Source organism: Populus euphratica, unplaced genomic scaffold (genome assembly GCF_000495115.2).
Source record: "Populus euphratica unplaced genomic scaffold, PopEup_1.0 scaffold203.1, whole genome shotgun sequence".
In the NCBI taxonomy this organism is placed as follows: domain Eukaryota; kingdom Viridiplantae; phylum Streptophyta; class Magnoliopsida; order Malpighiales; family Salicaceae; genus Populus; species Populus euphratica.
Genome location: NW_011499983.1, coordinates 84,718 through 102,806, shown reverse-complemented (window position 1 = coordinate 102,806; position 18,089 = coordinate 84,718). Strand labels below are relative to the sequence as shown.

Below are 18,089 nucleotides of genomic sequence, written 5' to 3'. Positions count from 1 at the left end.
AATTCCTTTGGCATGTTGTTTGTCTCTTATCTTGTTGTAAAAAATAGATTAGTGTTGAGAAATGTTTTTTCTTTATTTGATTTTGTATTTTTTGATTGATTTTAATGTTTTTTCACTTGATAAGTTGATTTATCAAGGAGTTAATGGCGTTTATTAGATTTTTTATATTAAAATAGATTGAAAAATAAATTTATAACTAACCAAACTTCAATTTTTTAGCTACCTTCAAGGTATATGGAATCTAAAATATAACTATGCATCTTTAGTCTTATTTAACTATTTGATCAAACGTTTGACTTTGATCTTTTTTTTGTATTTGTTTTGGATTTAAATTTAAATAAATTATAAAAAATTGACTTGATATTTTAATTATTATTCAATTTTTTAATGCTTCTCTAATGAATTTCTAGGTTTTTACAAGGATACTAGCATTTTGTTTCCATTATCATGTGCCTAGTATGGAAAAAATAAATTCACAAATATTCATTCATGTTTTTTTTTAAATTTTTTTAATAGATTTTTAACATAATTTCTTCCTTTTGTTCCACATAAATGATACTTAGATGGATACATTTTCTCTACACATTTCAAATGAGTTAATATATATATTAATATATATAATATTTAATTTATTTTTTTAAACACACTGGAATTTGTTTTGACATGCAGTAATATTTTTTAATAATTTTTTGTGTTAAAATATATATATTAATAATTTTTTTTATTTTTCAAAAATAAATTTTAATATTAATATATTAAAATAATTTAAAAACACTAAAAATATATTTCTTTAAATTCTATAAAACAAATAAAAAATTAAAGAAATAGAGAAAATAGTTAAAAATGCGTTGCTAACAACCTCTTGTTTACATTTTTTGTTTCTGTATTGTGAAAAAAATCTTTATTCCGTCTGCCAGCAGAGCGCGGACACGTGACTAGTGTGTATATATATATATCAAACACCACTTACTAAATCAGTTTAGTCACTCTGCCTTTCTTTCTTCAAAACCTATTTTAGAAACGCACACTACTAATCTCAAAACCCTAGAAAGTAAATCAAATCATGTGGAACGACACCGGAGAGCAGCATATAGCGCCTCCGGGGACGGCTGGGCCGTCGATCCCACCGCCTCCACCGTCGCAGCCTTCCTACACCGTACTGGCACCGTCGCAAACGGTGTCGAATCCAGCGGATGCGGAGGCGAAGCTGGAGGAGAAGGCCAGGAAATGGCAGCAACTTAACACGAAGAGGTACAGTGATAAGCGGAAGTTTGGTTTCGTCGAGACGCAAAAGGAGGATATGCCGCCGGAACACGTGAGGAAGATTATAAGGTGAGTGTCGATTTTCATTTCTGGGTCTGTCGGGGTTTGAGGGGATTTGGTTTGTAGAGTTGCGGCTCTGGTTTAGCGCTTTGTGTTTTTTTTTGGTGCGGTGGTGTTTGGGCGTCCTTTCTGTTTTCTCAGCTTAGAACGGCAGTGGCTGGTTTCTTCCTTTTTTGATTATTTTGTGAAAAGATTATTTTTTGCTTTTTTTATGGTTTGTTCGTTCTTTTTTCAGCTGTTTTTGAATTGGATTTTGGCATTCCTGTTTTTTTTGAATGTTTAAAATTGGCGTTTTAATCCGTTTTCGGATTTTATTGAAGTTTAAGTCGTTTGTATCTTTTAGCATCGAAATTTTGGTCATTGCAGGAAATTTGACATGTAATATGCAGTGTTTTTGTGTTTTTTTTACGCCTAATCGCTATTTTGACTGCGAGGAGAGATGCTCGTATAGATGGGTGGGTTGCTTTATTTTTGTTATCGCCTTGAGTATTTTGATTGATCTTTACTTGTTAAATTTGATATGGTCTTGTCTTAAACAGGGACCATGGTGATATGTCCTCGAAGAAGTATCGCCATGATAAACGTGTGTATCTTGGAGCTCTTAAATTCATTCCACATGCAGTATACAAGCTTCTTGAGAATATGCCAATGCCCTGGGAGCAGGTTCGTGATGTGAAGGTTCTATACCATATTACAGGAGCGATCACTTTTGTGAATGAAATTCCATGGGTTGTTGAACCTATTTACTTAGCTCAGGTATGCTGATTCGCTCTCAATGGCAAAGATGTAGATGTGGGTCATATGTTGTTTTGCAATTGATACTTCTTAGATTTTGTTTATGATAATTGACCAACTTTCTCATATTTTCATAGTGGGGGACAATGTGGATCATGATGCGAAGAGAAAAGAGGGATCGGCGGCATTTCAAGAGAATGAGGTTTCCACCTTTTGATGATGAGGAACCTCCTTTAGACTATGCTGATAATTTGTTAGATGTTGATCCTCTAGAGCCTATTCAATTAGAGTTGGATGAAGAAGAAGACTCTGCTGTCTATACTTGGTTTTATGACCATAAGCCTCTTGTTAAAACGAAGCTTATCAATGGTCCTAGTTACAGGAAGTGGCATCTCTCTCTTCCAATAATGGCGACTCTTCACCGTCTGGCAGGACAGCTTCTTTCTGATCTAATTGACCGCAACTATTTTTACTTGTTTGACATGGAGTCGTTCTTTACGGCCAAAGCATTGAACATGTGCATACCTGGTATGAATTCTGCTCTAATATGCTGTGTATGCATCTGTGTACATACCTTGCATAAATTTGTACTTATTTTTCATTCTTAGAAGTGCATTCTCTCATAGGATGAAAATGAAGTTGTTCTAACTTTCGATAACCTACTGAGTAGAGTCTGTAGAATCACTGTCAGTCTGACAAGTTGTGATCACTAAAGTAATGAAAAGTGAAATATTGGTGATAATTGTGCTGTGGAACTACAACAGTTACTTAGATTTAGCATATGATTGTCGATGCTAGACTCAACATAGGTTGCAGATATTGGCTCATCTGTTGTGCTGGTGTTTCAATCAACAATACTCTAGACTCTTCTGGGTTAGAGATGCTTTTAAGCTATTTAATTTAAAAATCACTGGCTGATAACTCTACAAATTATTTTAGATGGTAGTTTGCGCACTTTTGGGTTTTGTGACGGCTACTGATCAAATTATCCTTATGAATTGTCCTGGATGCCTAATATATTTCTATGTGGTTGGTTCGATTGATTTCAAACTATTTTTGTTCTCTTGTAGGTGGGCCTAAGTTTGAACCTTTGTATCGTGACATGGAGAAAGGTGATGAGGATTGGAACGAATTCAATGACATCAACAAACTCATCATTCGGTCACCTTTGCGGACAGAGTATAGAATTGCATTTCCTCATCTTTACAATAATAGGCCCCGGAAAGTAAAACTTTGTGTGTATCACACTCCCATGATCATGTACATTAAAGCCGAGGATCCTGATTTACCTGCTTTCTATTATGATCCTTTGATACACCCAATAACCTCCTCTAACAAGGAACGCCGTGAAAAAAAGACTCATGATGACGATGACGATGATGAGGATTTTGTTTTGCCAGAAGGGGTGGAACCTTTTTTGGAGGATACACAGCTTTATACCGACACCACAGCTGCTGGCATTTCCTTGTTATTTGCTAACCGACCTTTTAACATGAGATCTGGACGGATGCGAAGGGCAGAAGATATACCCCTTGTGTCGGAGTGGTATAAGGAGCACTGGTAAGATTCTAATTTCTTTTGTGCTGTTCACATGTATAGCCCTTTAGTGTTGTGCATGAAAAACCTTTATTTTTTTGTTGTGTTTCCAGTCCTCCATCATATCCTGTCAAAGTTCGAGTAAGCTATCAGAAATTGTTGAAATGTTTTGTTTTGAATGAACTGCATCATAGACCGCCAAAAGCTCAGAAGAAGAAGCACTTGTTCCGGTCATTAGCAGCAACTAAATTCTTCCAAACCACAGAGCTAGATTGGGCTGAAGCAGGTCTCCAAGTTTGTAAGCAGGGGTACAACATGCTGAATCTATTGATACACCGGAAAAATCTAAATTACCTCCACCTTGATTATAATTTTAACTTGAAGCCTGTGAAGACCCTTACGACAAAGGAACGCAAGAAGTCACGGTTTGGGAATGCTTTTCATCTTTGTCGTGAAATCTTGCGTTTGACAAAGCTTGTGGTTGATGCCAATATACAATTCAGGTTAGGTAATGTTGACGCTTTCCAATTGGCTGACGGTCTTCAGTATACGTTTTCCCATGTTGGTCAGTTGACAGGAATGTACAGATACAAGTATAGGCTGATGCGCCAGATAAGAATGTGCAAAGATCTTAAGCATTTGATATATTACCGCTTCAATACTGGCCCAGTGGGTAAGGGACCCGGTTGTGGATTTTGGGCACCAATGTGGAGGGTATGGCTATTTTTCCTACGTGGCATAGTGCCTCTTCTTGAACGGTGGTTGGGTAATCTTCTTGCAAGACAGTTTGAAGGGCGCCATTCAAAAGGAACTGCCAAGACTGTTACAAAGCAGCGTGTTGAGAGCCACTTTGACTTGGAACTCCGTGCTGCTGTCATGCACGATGTTCTTGATGCCATGCCAGGTTGTCATCTTTGTTATTTTGTCCTTTTGATGTTCATTTCCTCTTTGTATCTTTTTGCATTCTATCTATTTGTTATGTTTGTCTAATTGTGTGATATCAATTTTCAGAGGGCATTAAGCAAAATAAGGCTAGAACGATACTGCAGCACCTTAGTGAGGCCTGGCGCTGCTGGAAAGCAAACATTCCATGGAAGGTTCCTGGTTTACCAGTTCCCATTGAAAACATGATACTTCGGTATGTTAAGTCAAAAGCAGACTGGTGGACGAATGTTGCTCACTATAATCGTGAGCGTATCAGAAGGGGTGCGACTGTTGACAAGACAGTGTGCAGAAAGAATCTTGGAAGACTGACTCGGTTGTGGTTAAAGGCAGAACAGGTAATTTAACGTGTTTTGATATTTCTTTTTCTTAAATATATTCCTGTGATGTCTCTGCTACTACATGCTATAAATAAGTGGACTCCATGGCTTATCGCTTGTCCTATACCTGTGTGGCTCACCAGAGCATCCTGCAGTAATTCTTTCTATTTTCATTACCTTCTAGGAACGTCAACACAACTATTTGAAGGATGGCCCATATGTCACTCCAGAAGAAGCTGTTGCGATTTACACAACTACTGTCCATTGGTTGGAGTCCAGAAAGTTTTCACCAATTCCATTCCCTCCCTTGTCATACAAGCATGACACTAAGCTGCTTATCCTGGCTTTGGAAAGGTTGAAAGAGTCATACAGTGTGGCTGTGAGATTAAACCAACTGCAGAGGGAAGAACTAGGTCTTATTGAACAAGCTTATGATAACCCCCATGAGGCTTTATCACGGATCAAGCGTCACCTGCTCACTCAGCGTGCTTTCAAAGAAGTGAGTTGACAATTGAGCCTGTAGTAGCTTTGGCTTTGTTCTATGCAGTGTGTTATTACGGATATTTGGATTGAAATTGAGCTGTTCTTTTTCCTTTTTCAGGTGGGCATAGAGTTCATGGATTTGTACAGTTCTCTGATTCCAGTTTATGAAATTGAGCCTCTTGAAAAAATAACAGATGCTTATTTGGACCAATATCTGTGGTATGAAGGTGATAAGCGCCACCTCTTTCCAAACTGGATTAAACCTGCAGATTCCGAGCCACCACCACTGCTTGTCTATAAATGGTGTCAAGGCATAAACAATTTGCAAGGTATCTGGGATACAAGTGAGGGGCAGTGTGTGGTGATGCTTCAGACCAAGTTTGAGAAGTTCTTTGAGAAGATCGACTTGACAATGTTAAATAGGTTAATATTCCTCAGCTCCCCTGCATATGTTATGTTAGAGAAAGTTTCCAATCTTTATTCATTTATATCTCTTCCACTTTCAGGCTTCTTCGGTTGGTCCTTGACCACAATATTGCTGATTATGTGACTGCCAAGAACAATGTTGTCCTTTCCTACAAGGACATGAGTCACACGAACTCGTATGGTTTGATACGTGGCCTTCAGTTTGCTTCTTTTGTGGTGCAGTATTATGGACTTGTGCTGGATCTCCTGCTTCTTGGATTGACCCGGGCCAGTGAGATCGCTGGTCCGCCACAAATGCCAAATGAATTTATCACCTACTGGGATACAAAGGTTGAGACACGACATCCAATTCGTCTTTATTCCAGGTACATAGACAGGGTGCATATATTGTTTCGGTTTACTCATGAAGAGGCCCGAGATCTAATACAACGATATCTCACTGAACATCCTGATCCCAACAATGAAAATATGGTTGGGTATCAGAACAAGAAATGCTGGCCTAGAGATGCAAGGATGAGGCTTATGAAACATGATGGTATGTAGTCCGTAACTTCCAAGTTAAATTAATTTTTGTTGGGATTCTTTATTTTGCTTAAAAAAGTAATGCTCTTTTGTGAATATCTTTTCAGTCAATCTTGGGAGGAGTGTTTTCTGGGACATGAAGAATCGTCTCCCTCGAAGCATCACAACTTTAGAGTGGGAGAACAGCTTTGTTTCTGTTTACAGCAAGGACAACCCAAACCTGCTTTTCAGCATGTAAGTATTCTCACTCTTGCACTGAAATTTTACTCGTGTATGCACATGCTTGAAGTCATTCTGATTATTTAATTTTTAAGTTTCTATTAGTGATATTGGTTTGAACTTTGATGTTGGTGTATTTATGCATCCAAAACCTAGTTACTCCTGCAATTTGGTTCTAACATGATAACATACCATCCTTTTGAATTCTTGTAATTTGTTCTTGGTGTGCTTTTCTGTTTGCTTATGTCGATTTAGTTATGCCTCACCTTTTTAATGTGCAAAGATGTCTTTCTAATCTTGAAATAGCATCTGGGTTTATTCTTTGTTTTGGGGAGGGTGGGGAAGTGACACTTTAATTTGGCCAGGTATTGTTTAGTAACGTATGCATTTATTAGTAACTTTTTTCCCCAACATTAAGTGCACAGGGCTTGAACCTTAACATGTTTGTAAGGGTTCCAAACAAAATTTCTAAGTGGATGGTTTTTCTTTATATTATTGTTGCAAGAGCTTGTATCTTGGGAAAACAAAAATTGTGAGGCATTGATTTCCTTGCTAAAATAACCGGTACTGCCAATTTGCAGGTGCGGGTTTGAAGTTCGGATACTTCCTAAAATTAGAATGACTCAAGAAGCATTCAGCAATACAAGAGATGGTGTTTGGAATTTGCAGAATGAGCAGACCAAGGAACGGACTGCAGTTGCTTTTCTACGGGTTGATGATGAGCACATGAAAGTGTTTGAGAATCGTGTGAGACAGATTCTGATGTCCTCAGGGTCAACTACTTTCACAAAGATTGTTAACAAATGGAATACAGCCTTGATTGGTAATTACTGCCTTTTGCTAATCACTTTGTCCTTTGTGCTTATATTTTATTCGCTGAAATTTTGTTTTGATTTTTTCCGTTTCTATTTGTAGGATTGATGACATATTTCCGCGAAGCAACGGTGCATACTCAAGAGCTGTTAGATTTGCTTGTAAAATGTGAAAATAAAATTCAAACCCGTATCAAGATTGGGCTAAACTCAAAAATGCCAAGCAGGTATGTAATTGTACTCATGAGAGTTAACTCCATGTTTTAGCTGCTGGTGTTTAGCTTGAAATTTTGTTCTTAATTTAACTTCTGTTTCAGATTTCCTCCTGTAATCTTCTATACACCAAAAGAAATTGGAGGACTTGGCATGTTATCCATGGGTCACATATTGATCCCTCAAAGTGATCTTCGATATAGTCAGCAAACAGATGTTGGTGTAACACATTTCAGGAGCGGAATGAGTCATGAGGAGGACCAGCTGATTCCAAATCTTTATCGGTACATTCAGGTAAGCTGAAATAAATCATGGCTGTTGGGTACAGTGATTTTGGAGTATTTGCTTGACTGTTCTGAGCCATACTGCTTTGTTGACAGCCATGGGAGAGTGAGTTCATAGACTCACAGCGGGTTTGGGCAGAGTATGCATTGAAGAGGCAGGAAGCGCAGGCTCAAAATAGGCGTCTAACACTTGAAGATTTGGAAGTAAGTTTTTCCTTTAGTCCAATTTGGAGCCTCCTCATGTGTTGCCTTGAATTTGGACTTATTTTATGTAGTCTTTGTGAAGTTCTCACTGAAGATTGTTTTTTCTAAATGCTTTCTAATTGCATTGACAGGATTCATGGGACAGGGGAATTCCACGCATTAATACTCTTTTTCAGAAAGATCGTCACACTTTAGCATATGACAAAGGGTGGAGAGTGCGCACAGACTTCAAGCAATACCAAGTTTTAAAACAAAATCCTTTCTGGTGGACGCACCAGAGGCATGATGGAAAATTGTGGAACTTGAACAATTATCGAACTGATGTCATTCAAGCTCTTGGTGGTGTTGAAGGAATTCTTGAGCATACCTTGTTCAAAGGAACATAGTAAGTACTTCTGTTTTGGCACATTAAGTACTGCAATTTTTTTCGCCATATTTTTAGCATTAGCATAGCTAGAAATTCATTAAATTGCATTGCCTTCGTGACATATTCTGTTCTGGCACATAGTTTTCCTCAATTCTGTCAGATGATTTTGGTTTATGATACATTCTTTTTCTTTCAATATACTGGAATTTGTGGGGTTAATTTCACACCTAATGATTACGTTACATGTTTTTGACTTTGGGGAGAAGCTGTTTTTTTTTTTTCATCAACACTTCTGTGACTACTTTCCCTGGCTTGATATTTCAGTTTCCCAACTTGGGAGGGTCTCTTTTGGGAAAAGGCATCTGGCTTTGAGGAGTCCATGAAGTATAAGAAGCTTACTAATGCACAGAGATCTGGTCTGAACCAAATTCCTAACCGTAGATTTACACTTTGGTGGTCCCCCACAATAAACAGGGCAAATGTTTATGTGGGTTTTCAAGTGCAGTTAGATCTAACCGGCATCTTCATGCATGGGAAGATCCCAACCTTGAAGATTTCGCTGATTCAGATATTCCGTGCTCACTTGTGGCAGAAGATTCATGAGAGTGTTGTTATGGACCTCTGTCAGGTCTTGGATCAGGAACTGGATGCTTTGGAAATTGAGACTGTGCAGAAAGAAACAATCCATCCAAGGAAAAGTTATAAAATGAACAGCTCCTGTGCAGACGTTCTCCTTTTTGCTGCCCATAGATGGCCCATGTCAAAGCCTAGTCTTGTGGCTGAGTCAAAAGATGTGTTTGACCAGAAAGCAAGCAATAAATACTGGATAGATGTACAGCTGAGATGGGGAGACTATGATTCACATGATATTGAGCGCTATACTAGGGCCAAATTTATGGATTACACAACAGACAACATGTCTATATATCCATCTCCAACTGGTATGTTTTCCTTCTGGGTTCCCGTTCCTAGCTTTCGTAAGTTATTCTGTTATAAGTTAAATCATGCTCTTTTTTTTTTTTTTGGTTCAGGGGTTATGATTGGGCTTGATCTAGCGTACAATTTGCACTCTGCATTTGGCAACTGGTTTCCAGGGTCTAAACCGCTGCTAGCTCAAGCTATGAACAAAATAATGAAGGTGTGCTTTTCATGCTTGATACAACAGTTCTTTGGTATCGAGTTGATTGATTTATGATATAGCTGTCAATCGCTTGTTCTAACTGTTTATTTTGGTGCAGTCAAACCCAGCTTTGTATGTCTTGAGGGAGCGCATAAGAAAAGGTTTGCAGTTGTATTCTTCAGAGCCTACAGAACCATATTTATCATCACAGAATTATGGAGAGATCTTTAGCAATCAGATAATATGGTTTGTTGATGATACTAATGTCTACCGTGTCACAATCCACAAGACGTTTGAAGGGAATCTTACAACAAAACCCATAAATGGTGCAATCTTCATATTCAATCCGAGAACTGGGCAGCTATTTTTGAAGGTTTGCTTTGAATGTTGTTTTTGAAACCATCTTCTTTCATCTGTCAGATGTTCTAAAGTTTTAAACATAAACCATCTTCTTTCGTCTGTTAGATGTTCTAAAGTTTTAAACATGATCTCTGCAGGTTATCCACACTAGTGTATGGGCAGGACAGAAACGTCTGGGCCAGCTTGCCAAGTGGAAAACTGCTGAAGAAGTTGCAGCTCTTGTGCGGTCTCTGCCTGTGGAAGAACAACCAAAACAAATTATTGTGACTCGCAAAGGGATGCTTGATCCATTGGAGGTTCACTTGCTTGATTTCCCCAACATAGTTATCAAGGGAAGTGAGTTGCAGCTTCCATTCCAGTCATGCTTAAAGATAGAGAAATTTGGTGATTTGATTTTGAAGGCAACAGAACCACAAATGGTTTTGTTCAATATTTATGATGATTGGCTGAAGAGTATATCATCTTACACTGCGTTCTCTCGGCTCATTCTGATTCTCCGTGCACTTCATGTTAATAATGAGAAGGCAAAGATGCTACTCAAGCCTGACAAGACTATCATTACTGAGCCACACCACATCTGGCCTTCACTTACTGATGATCAGTGGATGAAAGTTGAGGTTGCTTTAAGGGATCTTATACTCTCTGACTATGCCAAGAAGAACAATGTGAACACCTCAGCATTGACACAATCTGAGATACGTGATATTATTCTTGGAGCTGAGATCACTCCTCCTTCTCAACAAAGGCAGCAGATAGCAGAGATTGAGAAACAGGTAATGCGTCCTCCAACTTCATTTATGTTTTTTTTGCTCTCTACTCCTTGCTTGTCATAAAAATTCTATTCTGTTGGACTTTTCAGGCCAAAGAAGCGAGTCAACTGACAGCAGTCACCACAAGGACCACAAATGTGCATGGTGATGAACTAATTGTCACAACCACTAGTCCATATGAGCAAGCTGCGTTTGGTTCTAAAACAGATTGGCGTGTCAGAGCTATATCTGCTACAAATCTCTATCTTCGAGTCAATCATATCTATGTGAATTCTGAGGATATCAAGGTACAAATTTGTGCTATATGTTTTTATTTTCCTGATCATTTCCATGAAAATATTTCCACTGTTTTTTGATGCTATACACATGATGTTGCAGGAAACTGGATACACATATATCATGCCGAAGAATATCTTGAAGAAGTTTATCTGTATAGCTGATCTGCGAACTCAAATTTCTGGGTATTTGTATGGTATAAGCCCCCCGGACAATCCTCAGGTCAAGGAAATCCGTTGTATTGCCATGCCCCCCCAGTGGGGGACTCATCAACAGGTTCATCTTCCATCAGCTCTGCCTGAGCATGATTTCCTCAATGATCTGGAGCCTTTGGGATGGATGCATACACAACCAAATGAGCTTCCTCAGTTATCACCACAGGTCTGATGATTTTCTTTTAATCCATAATCGAGTGCTACCACTCTGTTTCCCGCACTCTAATGAAGGGAGTACAGTAGCATGTCTCTGATCTGCTTTCTTACCTGAATTATTTGTTCTGTGTAGGATCTCACGGCTCATGCTCGGGTTTTGGAGAACAACAAGCAATGGGATGGAGAAAAGTGCATCATCCTGACATGTAGTTTCACTCCAGGATCATGCTCATTAACTGCATATAAGCTTACTCCTAGTGGTTATGAGTGGGGACGTGTCAACAAGGACACAGGAAGCAATCCTCATGGTTACCTGCCAACTCATTACGAGAAGGTTCAGATGCTCTTGAGCGACCGCTTCCTTGGTTTCTACATGGTGAGTTACAAGTCCAGAATGCTCAAGACTTCTTTAATCCCATGTCCAAAAAATGGATGGTTGTTTATTACGAGCAATTCTTTGTTTGTTAAAGCAATGCTGTTTGATTTTGGGGACTAACTGGCTAGGTATCTCTCTTTTGTTTGCATAGATTCCTGATAATGGGCCATGGAATTACAATTTTATGGGAGTGAAGCATACAGTGAGCATGAAATATGGAATCAAGCTGGGGACACCTCGAGAGTATTACCATGAGGACCATAGGCCAACACATTTCCTGGAGTTCAGCAACCTGGAGGAGGGTGAGACCGCTGAAGGCGATAGAGAGGATACATTCACCTGAAGTATAATAATACTATTTCCGTTGTCGATGGATGATGGTGCTTTTTGAAACTGAAGTAATTTGGCGGCTGAGGATAAAATCATGTCAAACCTTTGTTGTTTTTTGTTGTATTAGTATTGTATTTTCCTGATGAGGTTAACTTACCCTGTTAAGTTTGCGACAGCGCTCTTTATAAGCTGTAAATATTTGCTAGAAGTTAATTGGTGAATGAGCTTCGGCCCTATTTTCTGCCTTATTTTTTATATTTGCATGTATTCTGCAAATCAAATCCATGTCCCTGCTCGATGCCAAGTGCCTCCTCTATTGGGAAACGATCATGTCCCTGCTCGATGCCAAGTGCCTCCTTTATTGGGAAACGATCAGTAAAATGTAAAAGAGGATAAAAAAGTCTAATAAATACATGAATTTTAACAAATGTTAATTATTTAGATATATAGAATAATTGTGATAAAAATGGCTTGAACAACACTCCCTATCATTGATTCATCCCAGATCTTACATTTGAATAAAATACAGAACAACACTCCCTATCATTGATTCATCCCGGTTCAAGAATCTTTTACATTTCTAATTTTCTTTCAAAAAACAATCTGGACACACTAGACATATACCAAGCCCACACTCAATAATTACAAGCACAACCAATTTTGCAGCCGCAAAACGATGCTGTTACCAGTATCATCATTCCTGACAACTCTGATAATTGGATTTGCCAGTGCTACCATGTGTCCAACTAGAAACTCAATCCAAACCTGATTTTTACATGCGCAAACACTTTCAGCTATCATGAGTAGTTTCTTGTACAATCTCTTTCACTTCCCGGTTCGCATCCTTGTCCTCCGAGATGAAGTCCGAGCTGTCCTCGGCAACTGATATTCCATCATTATAATCAACAGCCTGGGGGGCCTTGAACAATTCATCATCTTCCAGTTCAGATAATCTCTCCTTTGACTCTCCCTTCAGCAGCTCTACCACATCAAGCATTGTGGGTCTTCTCTCTGGTTGATTCTGAGCGCACACAAGAGAGACAAGGACAACCCTTTTCAGCTCTTCCTCGTCGTACTTCCCATTCAGCCTGGGATCTGCCAGTTCACTGAATTTCCTCTCACAAGCCAACGGCTGAGCCCACTCTGTAATTGTTCTTTTAACAGTGGAACTCAGCTTCTCAAGTGGTTTCTTGCCAGTTGCAAGCTCTAGCAAAAGAATGCCAAAGCTGTACACATCACAGCTCTCTGATGCTTTCCCGAGCATAGCATATTCGGGGGCAAGGTAGCCAAGGGTACCTTTGACTCTAGTGGTTACATGTGTTGCACCCTCAGGGATTAACTTTGCAAATCCAAAATCAGCAACCTGAGCCTGGAAATCTGAATCTAGTAACACATTGCTAGCTTTGATGTCTCTGTGGATGATATGAGGGGTCGCATGGTGGTGAAGATAACTGGAATAATCAAACAATGAAATGAGCTATATGGCAGCACGATGAGAAAGGAAGGTGTTGAGTATGATATACTTACACAATTCCCTCAGCAGAACCTATCGCAATATTCATCCGCCTCTTCCAGTCGAGAAGACATTCTGAAGAGTGCTGCCCATGAAGGTGAGAGAGAAGGCTCAAATTTGGCATGTAGTCATATACAATCAGACGCTCTTGCCCTTCAGCACAATAACCACGTAAACTCAGCAGATTCTTGTGCCTAACACGTGCTAATATCTCGACCTCAACAGCAAATTCCATATCTGCCTTGTTGCTCCAGACCTTTAACCTTTTAACTGCAATCTGCATAAATATCTCTTTCAGAATTTGGATCTAATTTATGGAAAAGGTCATTATACTGTGCTCCAACTTAAAAATAAACCCAGAGAATAAAAAAAAAGATCAGAAGGTGTCTCCAATGGACAACCCAGAAATTAAAACTTGAGAATTCCATAGTAGAGTCCCAAGTTAAGAACCTAAATAGGGGATGGGGAACACTTAGTCTCCGCTACATCCCCAAAGCTAGTGGGTCTAAAAAAAGTCCTGTCATCGTCTAGAAGATAAAGGATTACAATAGTCCATAGCTTTCCATAGGATAACATAAAGATCAAGCAAGAAACATATGAGCCTCCAACTCTTTTAAGGACAGCTTCTGCCAGACACTTTGGCACAATAGAACTACTGAAGAATACAAATTTCAATTTTCTCACTTTTTAAGTGATTCCATGAGCACCAGTCAATTGCTTTTCCAAAACGCATGTGAATTACTAGTTAATGGACAGTTACAATAAGAAGCTCAACAAGATCATAGCTTGATAATCAAAGTCAATCTAGTTACAAAATGCAACACCAAACCTAAGAAATATATCAGAAAAGCAGATTATATAGCATTTAAACATAACACCAATCCACTTCACAAAAATTTCCTTAATAAGTAGTCCTTTGAAAGAGCATATATAACCACTTTATTCCAAGGAAGTTTCAACAACTAAAATTGTTAGGTGGGGTCTTGGGAAGAAAAATTTAGAGATAGTCCTATCTTTTGATGTTTGGCATGAAGTGACTGATCTCAATGTTTAAATATGCACCATAGCAGTAGCAAGTTGAAGACTTACTGTTGCCGCAAGTAATGGCACCTGTTAGCATTCTTGCTATAAGAACTAAAACTATTCTTCGTTGTCTAATCAAAAGAAATAAAGACATTTAACCATAAAGCTCACATTTCTGTAATAGAACATCAATTCTTTGGAAACTTGTTGGAATTACTATAAATTACTCAAGGTTCTAAATTCTGAGTTGCTTTTTATGTGCTTTGGATAAGTTCAAGAAAACAATCAAACAAACAAACAGCCATACAAATTACCCAAATACACCTGTTGGTTTACCCGGAGGATGTAGCTGGATTTAAAATCAGTTATGTAATTGTCATTGACCAAAAACAATCGAGATGAATTTGTCTTGGCCTACCTAAAATAAACCCAATGGTGAGCTGATAGCCAGAGACATGTTGCCACACTAACAATTCACACCTACATCTTTAACAAAAGAATTGCCTAAGCTTGCAATCTTTAAGTGTGATATCTTTTACATGTACAAACACTCACTTACGATTACTAAATAGCAAGAAAAGCACAAGTACTTTTTGTTGCACTTCTGTATTACTGACCACTACATAAATTTTCCCATCTGTCGAGAAGCATCAATTCTATCAGGTGAAAGTCATTGTTTATCTATTACTGCACAATAAACGAGTGGGGAAAGAATTAAAAGAGCACTAAACATCTCACTGACAATTCCATTTCCTTAGTCATCAAGTGAGTTCTGCATGGTTTAATGGAAGATTAGAATATGACTGGAAATCACAGACATAAAGGCTGATTCCACACTATGCATCATGCAGAAAAGACATCTAATAACTGGTACCTCAGTTTTCAGCAATATCCATAAATAAATCCTCATTAATAGATGAAATTGAGAGATTTGGCTTAGTGGGCTTGAAGCAGGGCCCACCAGAGAGGGCTTGACCCACCTTAACCTCTCCTAATAACACTTCACAGGTATAAATGTGATCCGTAGCCCTTAACCATTAATAATGGACAAACAGCACACATTTCATTGGCCAAGTATGCTCCCTCCCCCCTCTCACTATATACAACCCTCACATCACTTATCTTGGGACTATTCCCTCATTTCTCAAGAACATACTTCCCAACTTCACAGTTTCTCTTTCTATTCTCCTCTTTCATTCCCTTTTAAGGAAGTCCTACCATCACATTCACCTCACAAAGGATATCCACATTCTGATCTTTTCACTGTGATGTGTGTTGCACTCATTAAGATACTCAAGTTCTATTTGTACATGACATGCCTCGGCCCAAAAGAATCATCCTGTCCACATCGTTTCAGCTTCATCACCACTATTGTTGTACAAAAAGAAATGCACTTAGTAAAATGATTCAAGGAACACTTTCTCCGTAAAATGTGCCAAGCAAAGTAATTGAAGGACAACATATTGCCATGAAGTGGAAGGAAAAAAACCATCAGATAACTTCAACCACATGCTAATATGACCTACTTGCTAATGACAGAGTAAGAAACACCCTGATACCAGACCCCTTTTCTCCTAGCAGGAATAGTATTAGCAACACTAGTTCAGTAACAGTTCAATAATCAAATGAAAATCCTACTTGTCGTGATACACAGAAGACAATTTTGAACGCTCACCCTGCCCCCCACTCTATCCCAACCCATCTGATATTGCTCTTTATTAGCACAATTCCTAAAAAGGAATTAGCTCCCAAAAAAAAATTTAATGGAAAAAAAGTTCTTAATTGCTAGCCAAAGCTTAAATATCTAAGATTTTGTTATTTCAATCAGTTATGATTTCGTAGTCTTGTCCTCTAATGTCATGAATCTGGATACCGTCTACACTAGCATGAAGGTCCACTCGCATAGGCTCAACAATCAGACCAGCTCATGCAGTTTTCATAAAAAGATTTGATTTGGATCCAATATCAAAATAAGGCAAGAGAATCAAGCTAAAATATATAGAATCAAACAATAATCCAAAGAACTGAAACTAAACAATCTTGAGCAAATAACCAAGGTTCAAAAAACAGATAAAAACTTGAAAAATGACAGCATCTTTAGTTTGCATCCTTTTTTTTTCTTTTGCTCTAAATGGACATCAATAAAAATTAACAAATGAGCTCAATGAAATTGCTACAAAGACTTATTGCGTGTGAAAAACTACTATATACCCGTCAACCATTAACATGAGAACAAAATGCCTAAACAAAAATGGAGGCCCAAAACATGGAAGCTGGAAATCAAACCATCACCTGTGATCCATCCCAAAGCTGACCCCAATAAACACTGCCAAATCCCCCTTCTCCCAGCTTGTTATCATAATTGAAGTTGTTAGTTGCTGAGTGTAATTCCTTCAAGGAGAAAATCCGCCATGTTGGTTGCTTCTTTCCTCCCTCTTTCCTAAAAAACCGATCACAAACTCACATTAATAAATCATTTTTATTATTATTCACCTCACTTCAGCAAGTGGACAAAAATCCCAACAGAGATTTCTGAGAGCAACAAAACATCTACAACAAACCCTCCCTATTTAAAACCCAATGAAGTCGTAGCATCCCAAGAAAACACTAGAAATTGATTACAGCATCTAAACCCTTAAATCTAAGTCAATGAATTCTCATTTGCCACCCAATTCCCTCGACTATTAATTTCTAGTCCTGTATTTCAAAACCATGAAGCAAACAAAACACCATTCTCAACATTAAAAATAAAAACAAACAAATTATATATACCAATATGACCAACTTCAATATCCAAGATTCAAAACCCATGTAATTTCCCAATTGTTTTTATTTTTGTTTTATCAAAACAAGCAGAAGTATAGCAATAACAAAAAAAAAAATTCAAATGAACTAAAAAGGAAAGAAAATAGCAATCAAGAAATAATAAAAAAAAAAGAGTAAAATTTTCTTTATGAACAGTTGACGAAAAACCTACCGATCGGAATTCTTTACACAACAAAACATAGAAGCAAAGGCCATATCCACCTTCACCAACAAAAACCCACTTCTTCTATCTATTTATTTCACTCTATCTTCTCTCCCCACACCCCCTCTAACGTGATGATGCAAACACTCAGCGCAGAATATTATTTTTTCTTCAAATTTCTTATGGAGTTACGGGTTTTGGTTAGCAGAGAAAGAGTGTGAGCTAAGGAAGGAAGGGTCTTTGTCTTTCTTTCTTATGGGCTGTTTTCAATATTCAAATCACTCCCTTGTGGGACCTCTTCCATGACAATTCGCTGTTCAAGGACTATAATAAACTTTTTTATATGAATGCGACGACGACGACGCCGCATGTCAATTCGACAAGGGATACGATTATTTATTTCACTTTTTAGATTTATATATTGAAATTGATATTTAAGAAAATTTATTAATTGTTTCAAGAACACTAAATTAACGTAAAAAATCATTAAGAACAGAAACGTAGTCTCATTTAACATATAAAAGAATCACTAAATAAAAAAAAGATACATATCCGAAGCGTATGATAGTATTGACATGGAGGTTGAGACTTACACA

General features: G+C 38.1%; 2 protein-coding genes across 2 annotated transcripts; one reads left to right on the top strand and one right to left on the bottom strand.

The window, feature by feature from the left end:
* Positions 1-970: 970 nt before the first annotated feature.
* LOC105139914 (pre-mRNA-processing-splicing factor 8) lies at positions 971-12,233 on the top strand. Its single transcript, XM_011046546.1, has 23 exons — positions 971-1,332; positions 1,863-2,079; positions 2,196-2,586; positions 3,129-3,618; positions 3,708-4,498; positions 4,606-4,874; positions 5,041-5,355; positions 5,458-5,762; positions 5,846-6,300; positions 6,395-6,521; positions 7,088-7,329; positions 7,422-7,545; positions 7,636-7,825; positions 7,912-8,019; positions 8,151-8,404; positions 8,711-9,327; positions 9,418-9,524; positions 9,625-9,879; positions 10,004-10,639; positions 10,726-10,923; positions 11,015-11,293; positions 11,417-11,659; positions 11,811-12,233. Exons 1-23 carry the CDS (start codon positions 1,064-1,066, stop codon positions 12,000-12,002), a joined length of 7,074 nt encoding a protein of 2,357 aa, XP_011044848.1. The 5' UTR covers positions 971-1,063; the 3' UTR covers positions 12,003-12,233.
* Positions 12,234-12,460: 227 nt separating this feature from the next.
* LOC105139913 (Protein kinase superfamily protein) lies at positions 12,461-17,787 on the bottom strand. The gene is made up of 4 exons (XM_011046545.1): positions 17,503-17,787; positions 16,818-16,965; positions 13,517-13,779; positions 12,461-13,440 (listed from the first exon to the last, which is right to left on the bottom strand). The coding sequence occupies exons 1-4, from the start codon at positions 17,544-17,546 to the stop codon at positions 12,780-12,782; spliced, it is 1,116 nt and encodes a 371-aa protein (XP_011044847.1). The 5' UTR covers positions 17,547-17,787; the 3' UTR covers positions 12,461-12,779.
* Positions 17,788-18,089: the final 302 nt, after the last annotated feature.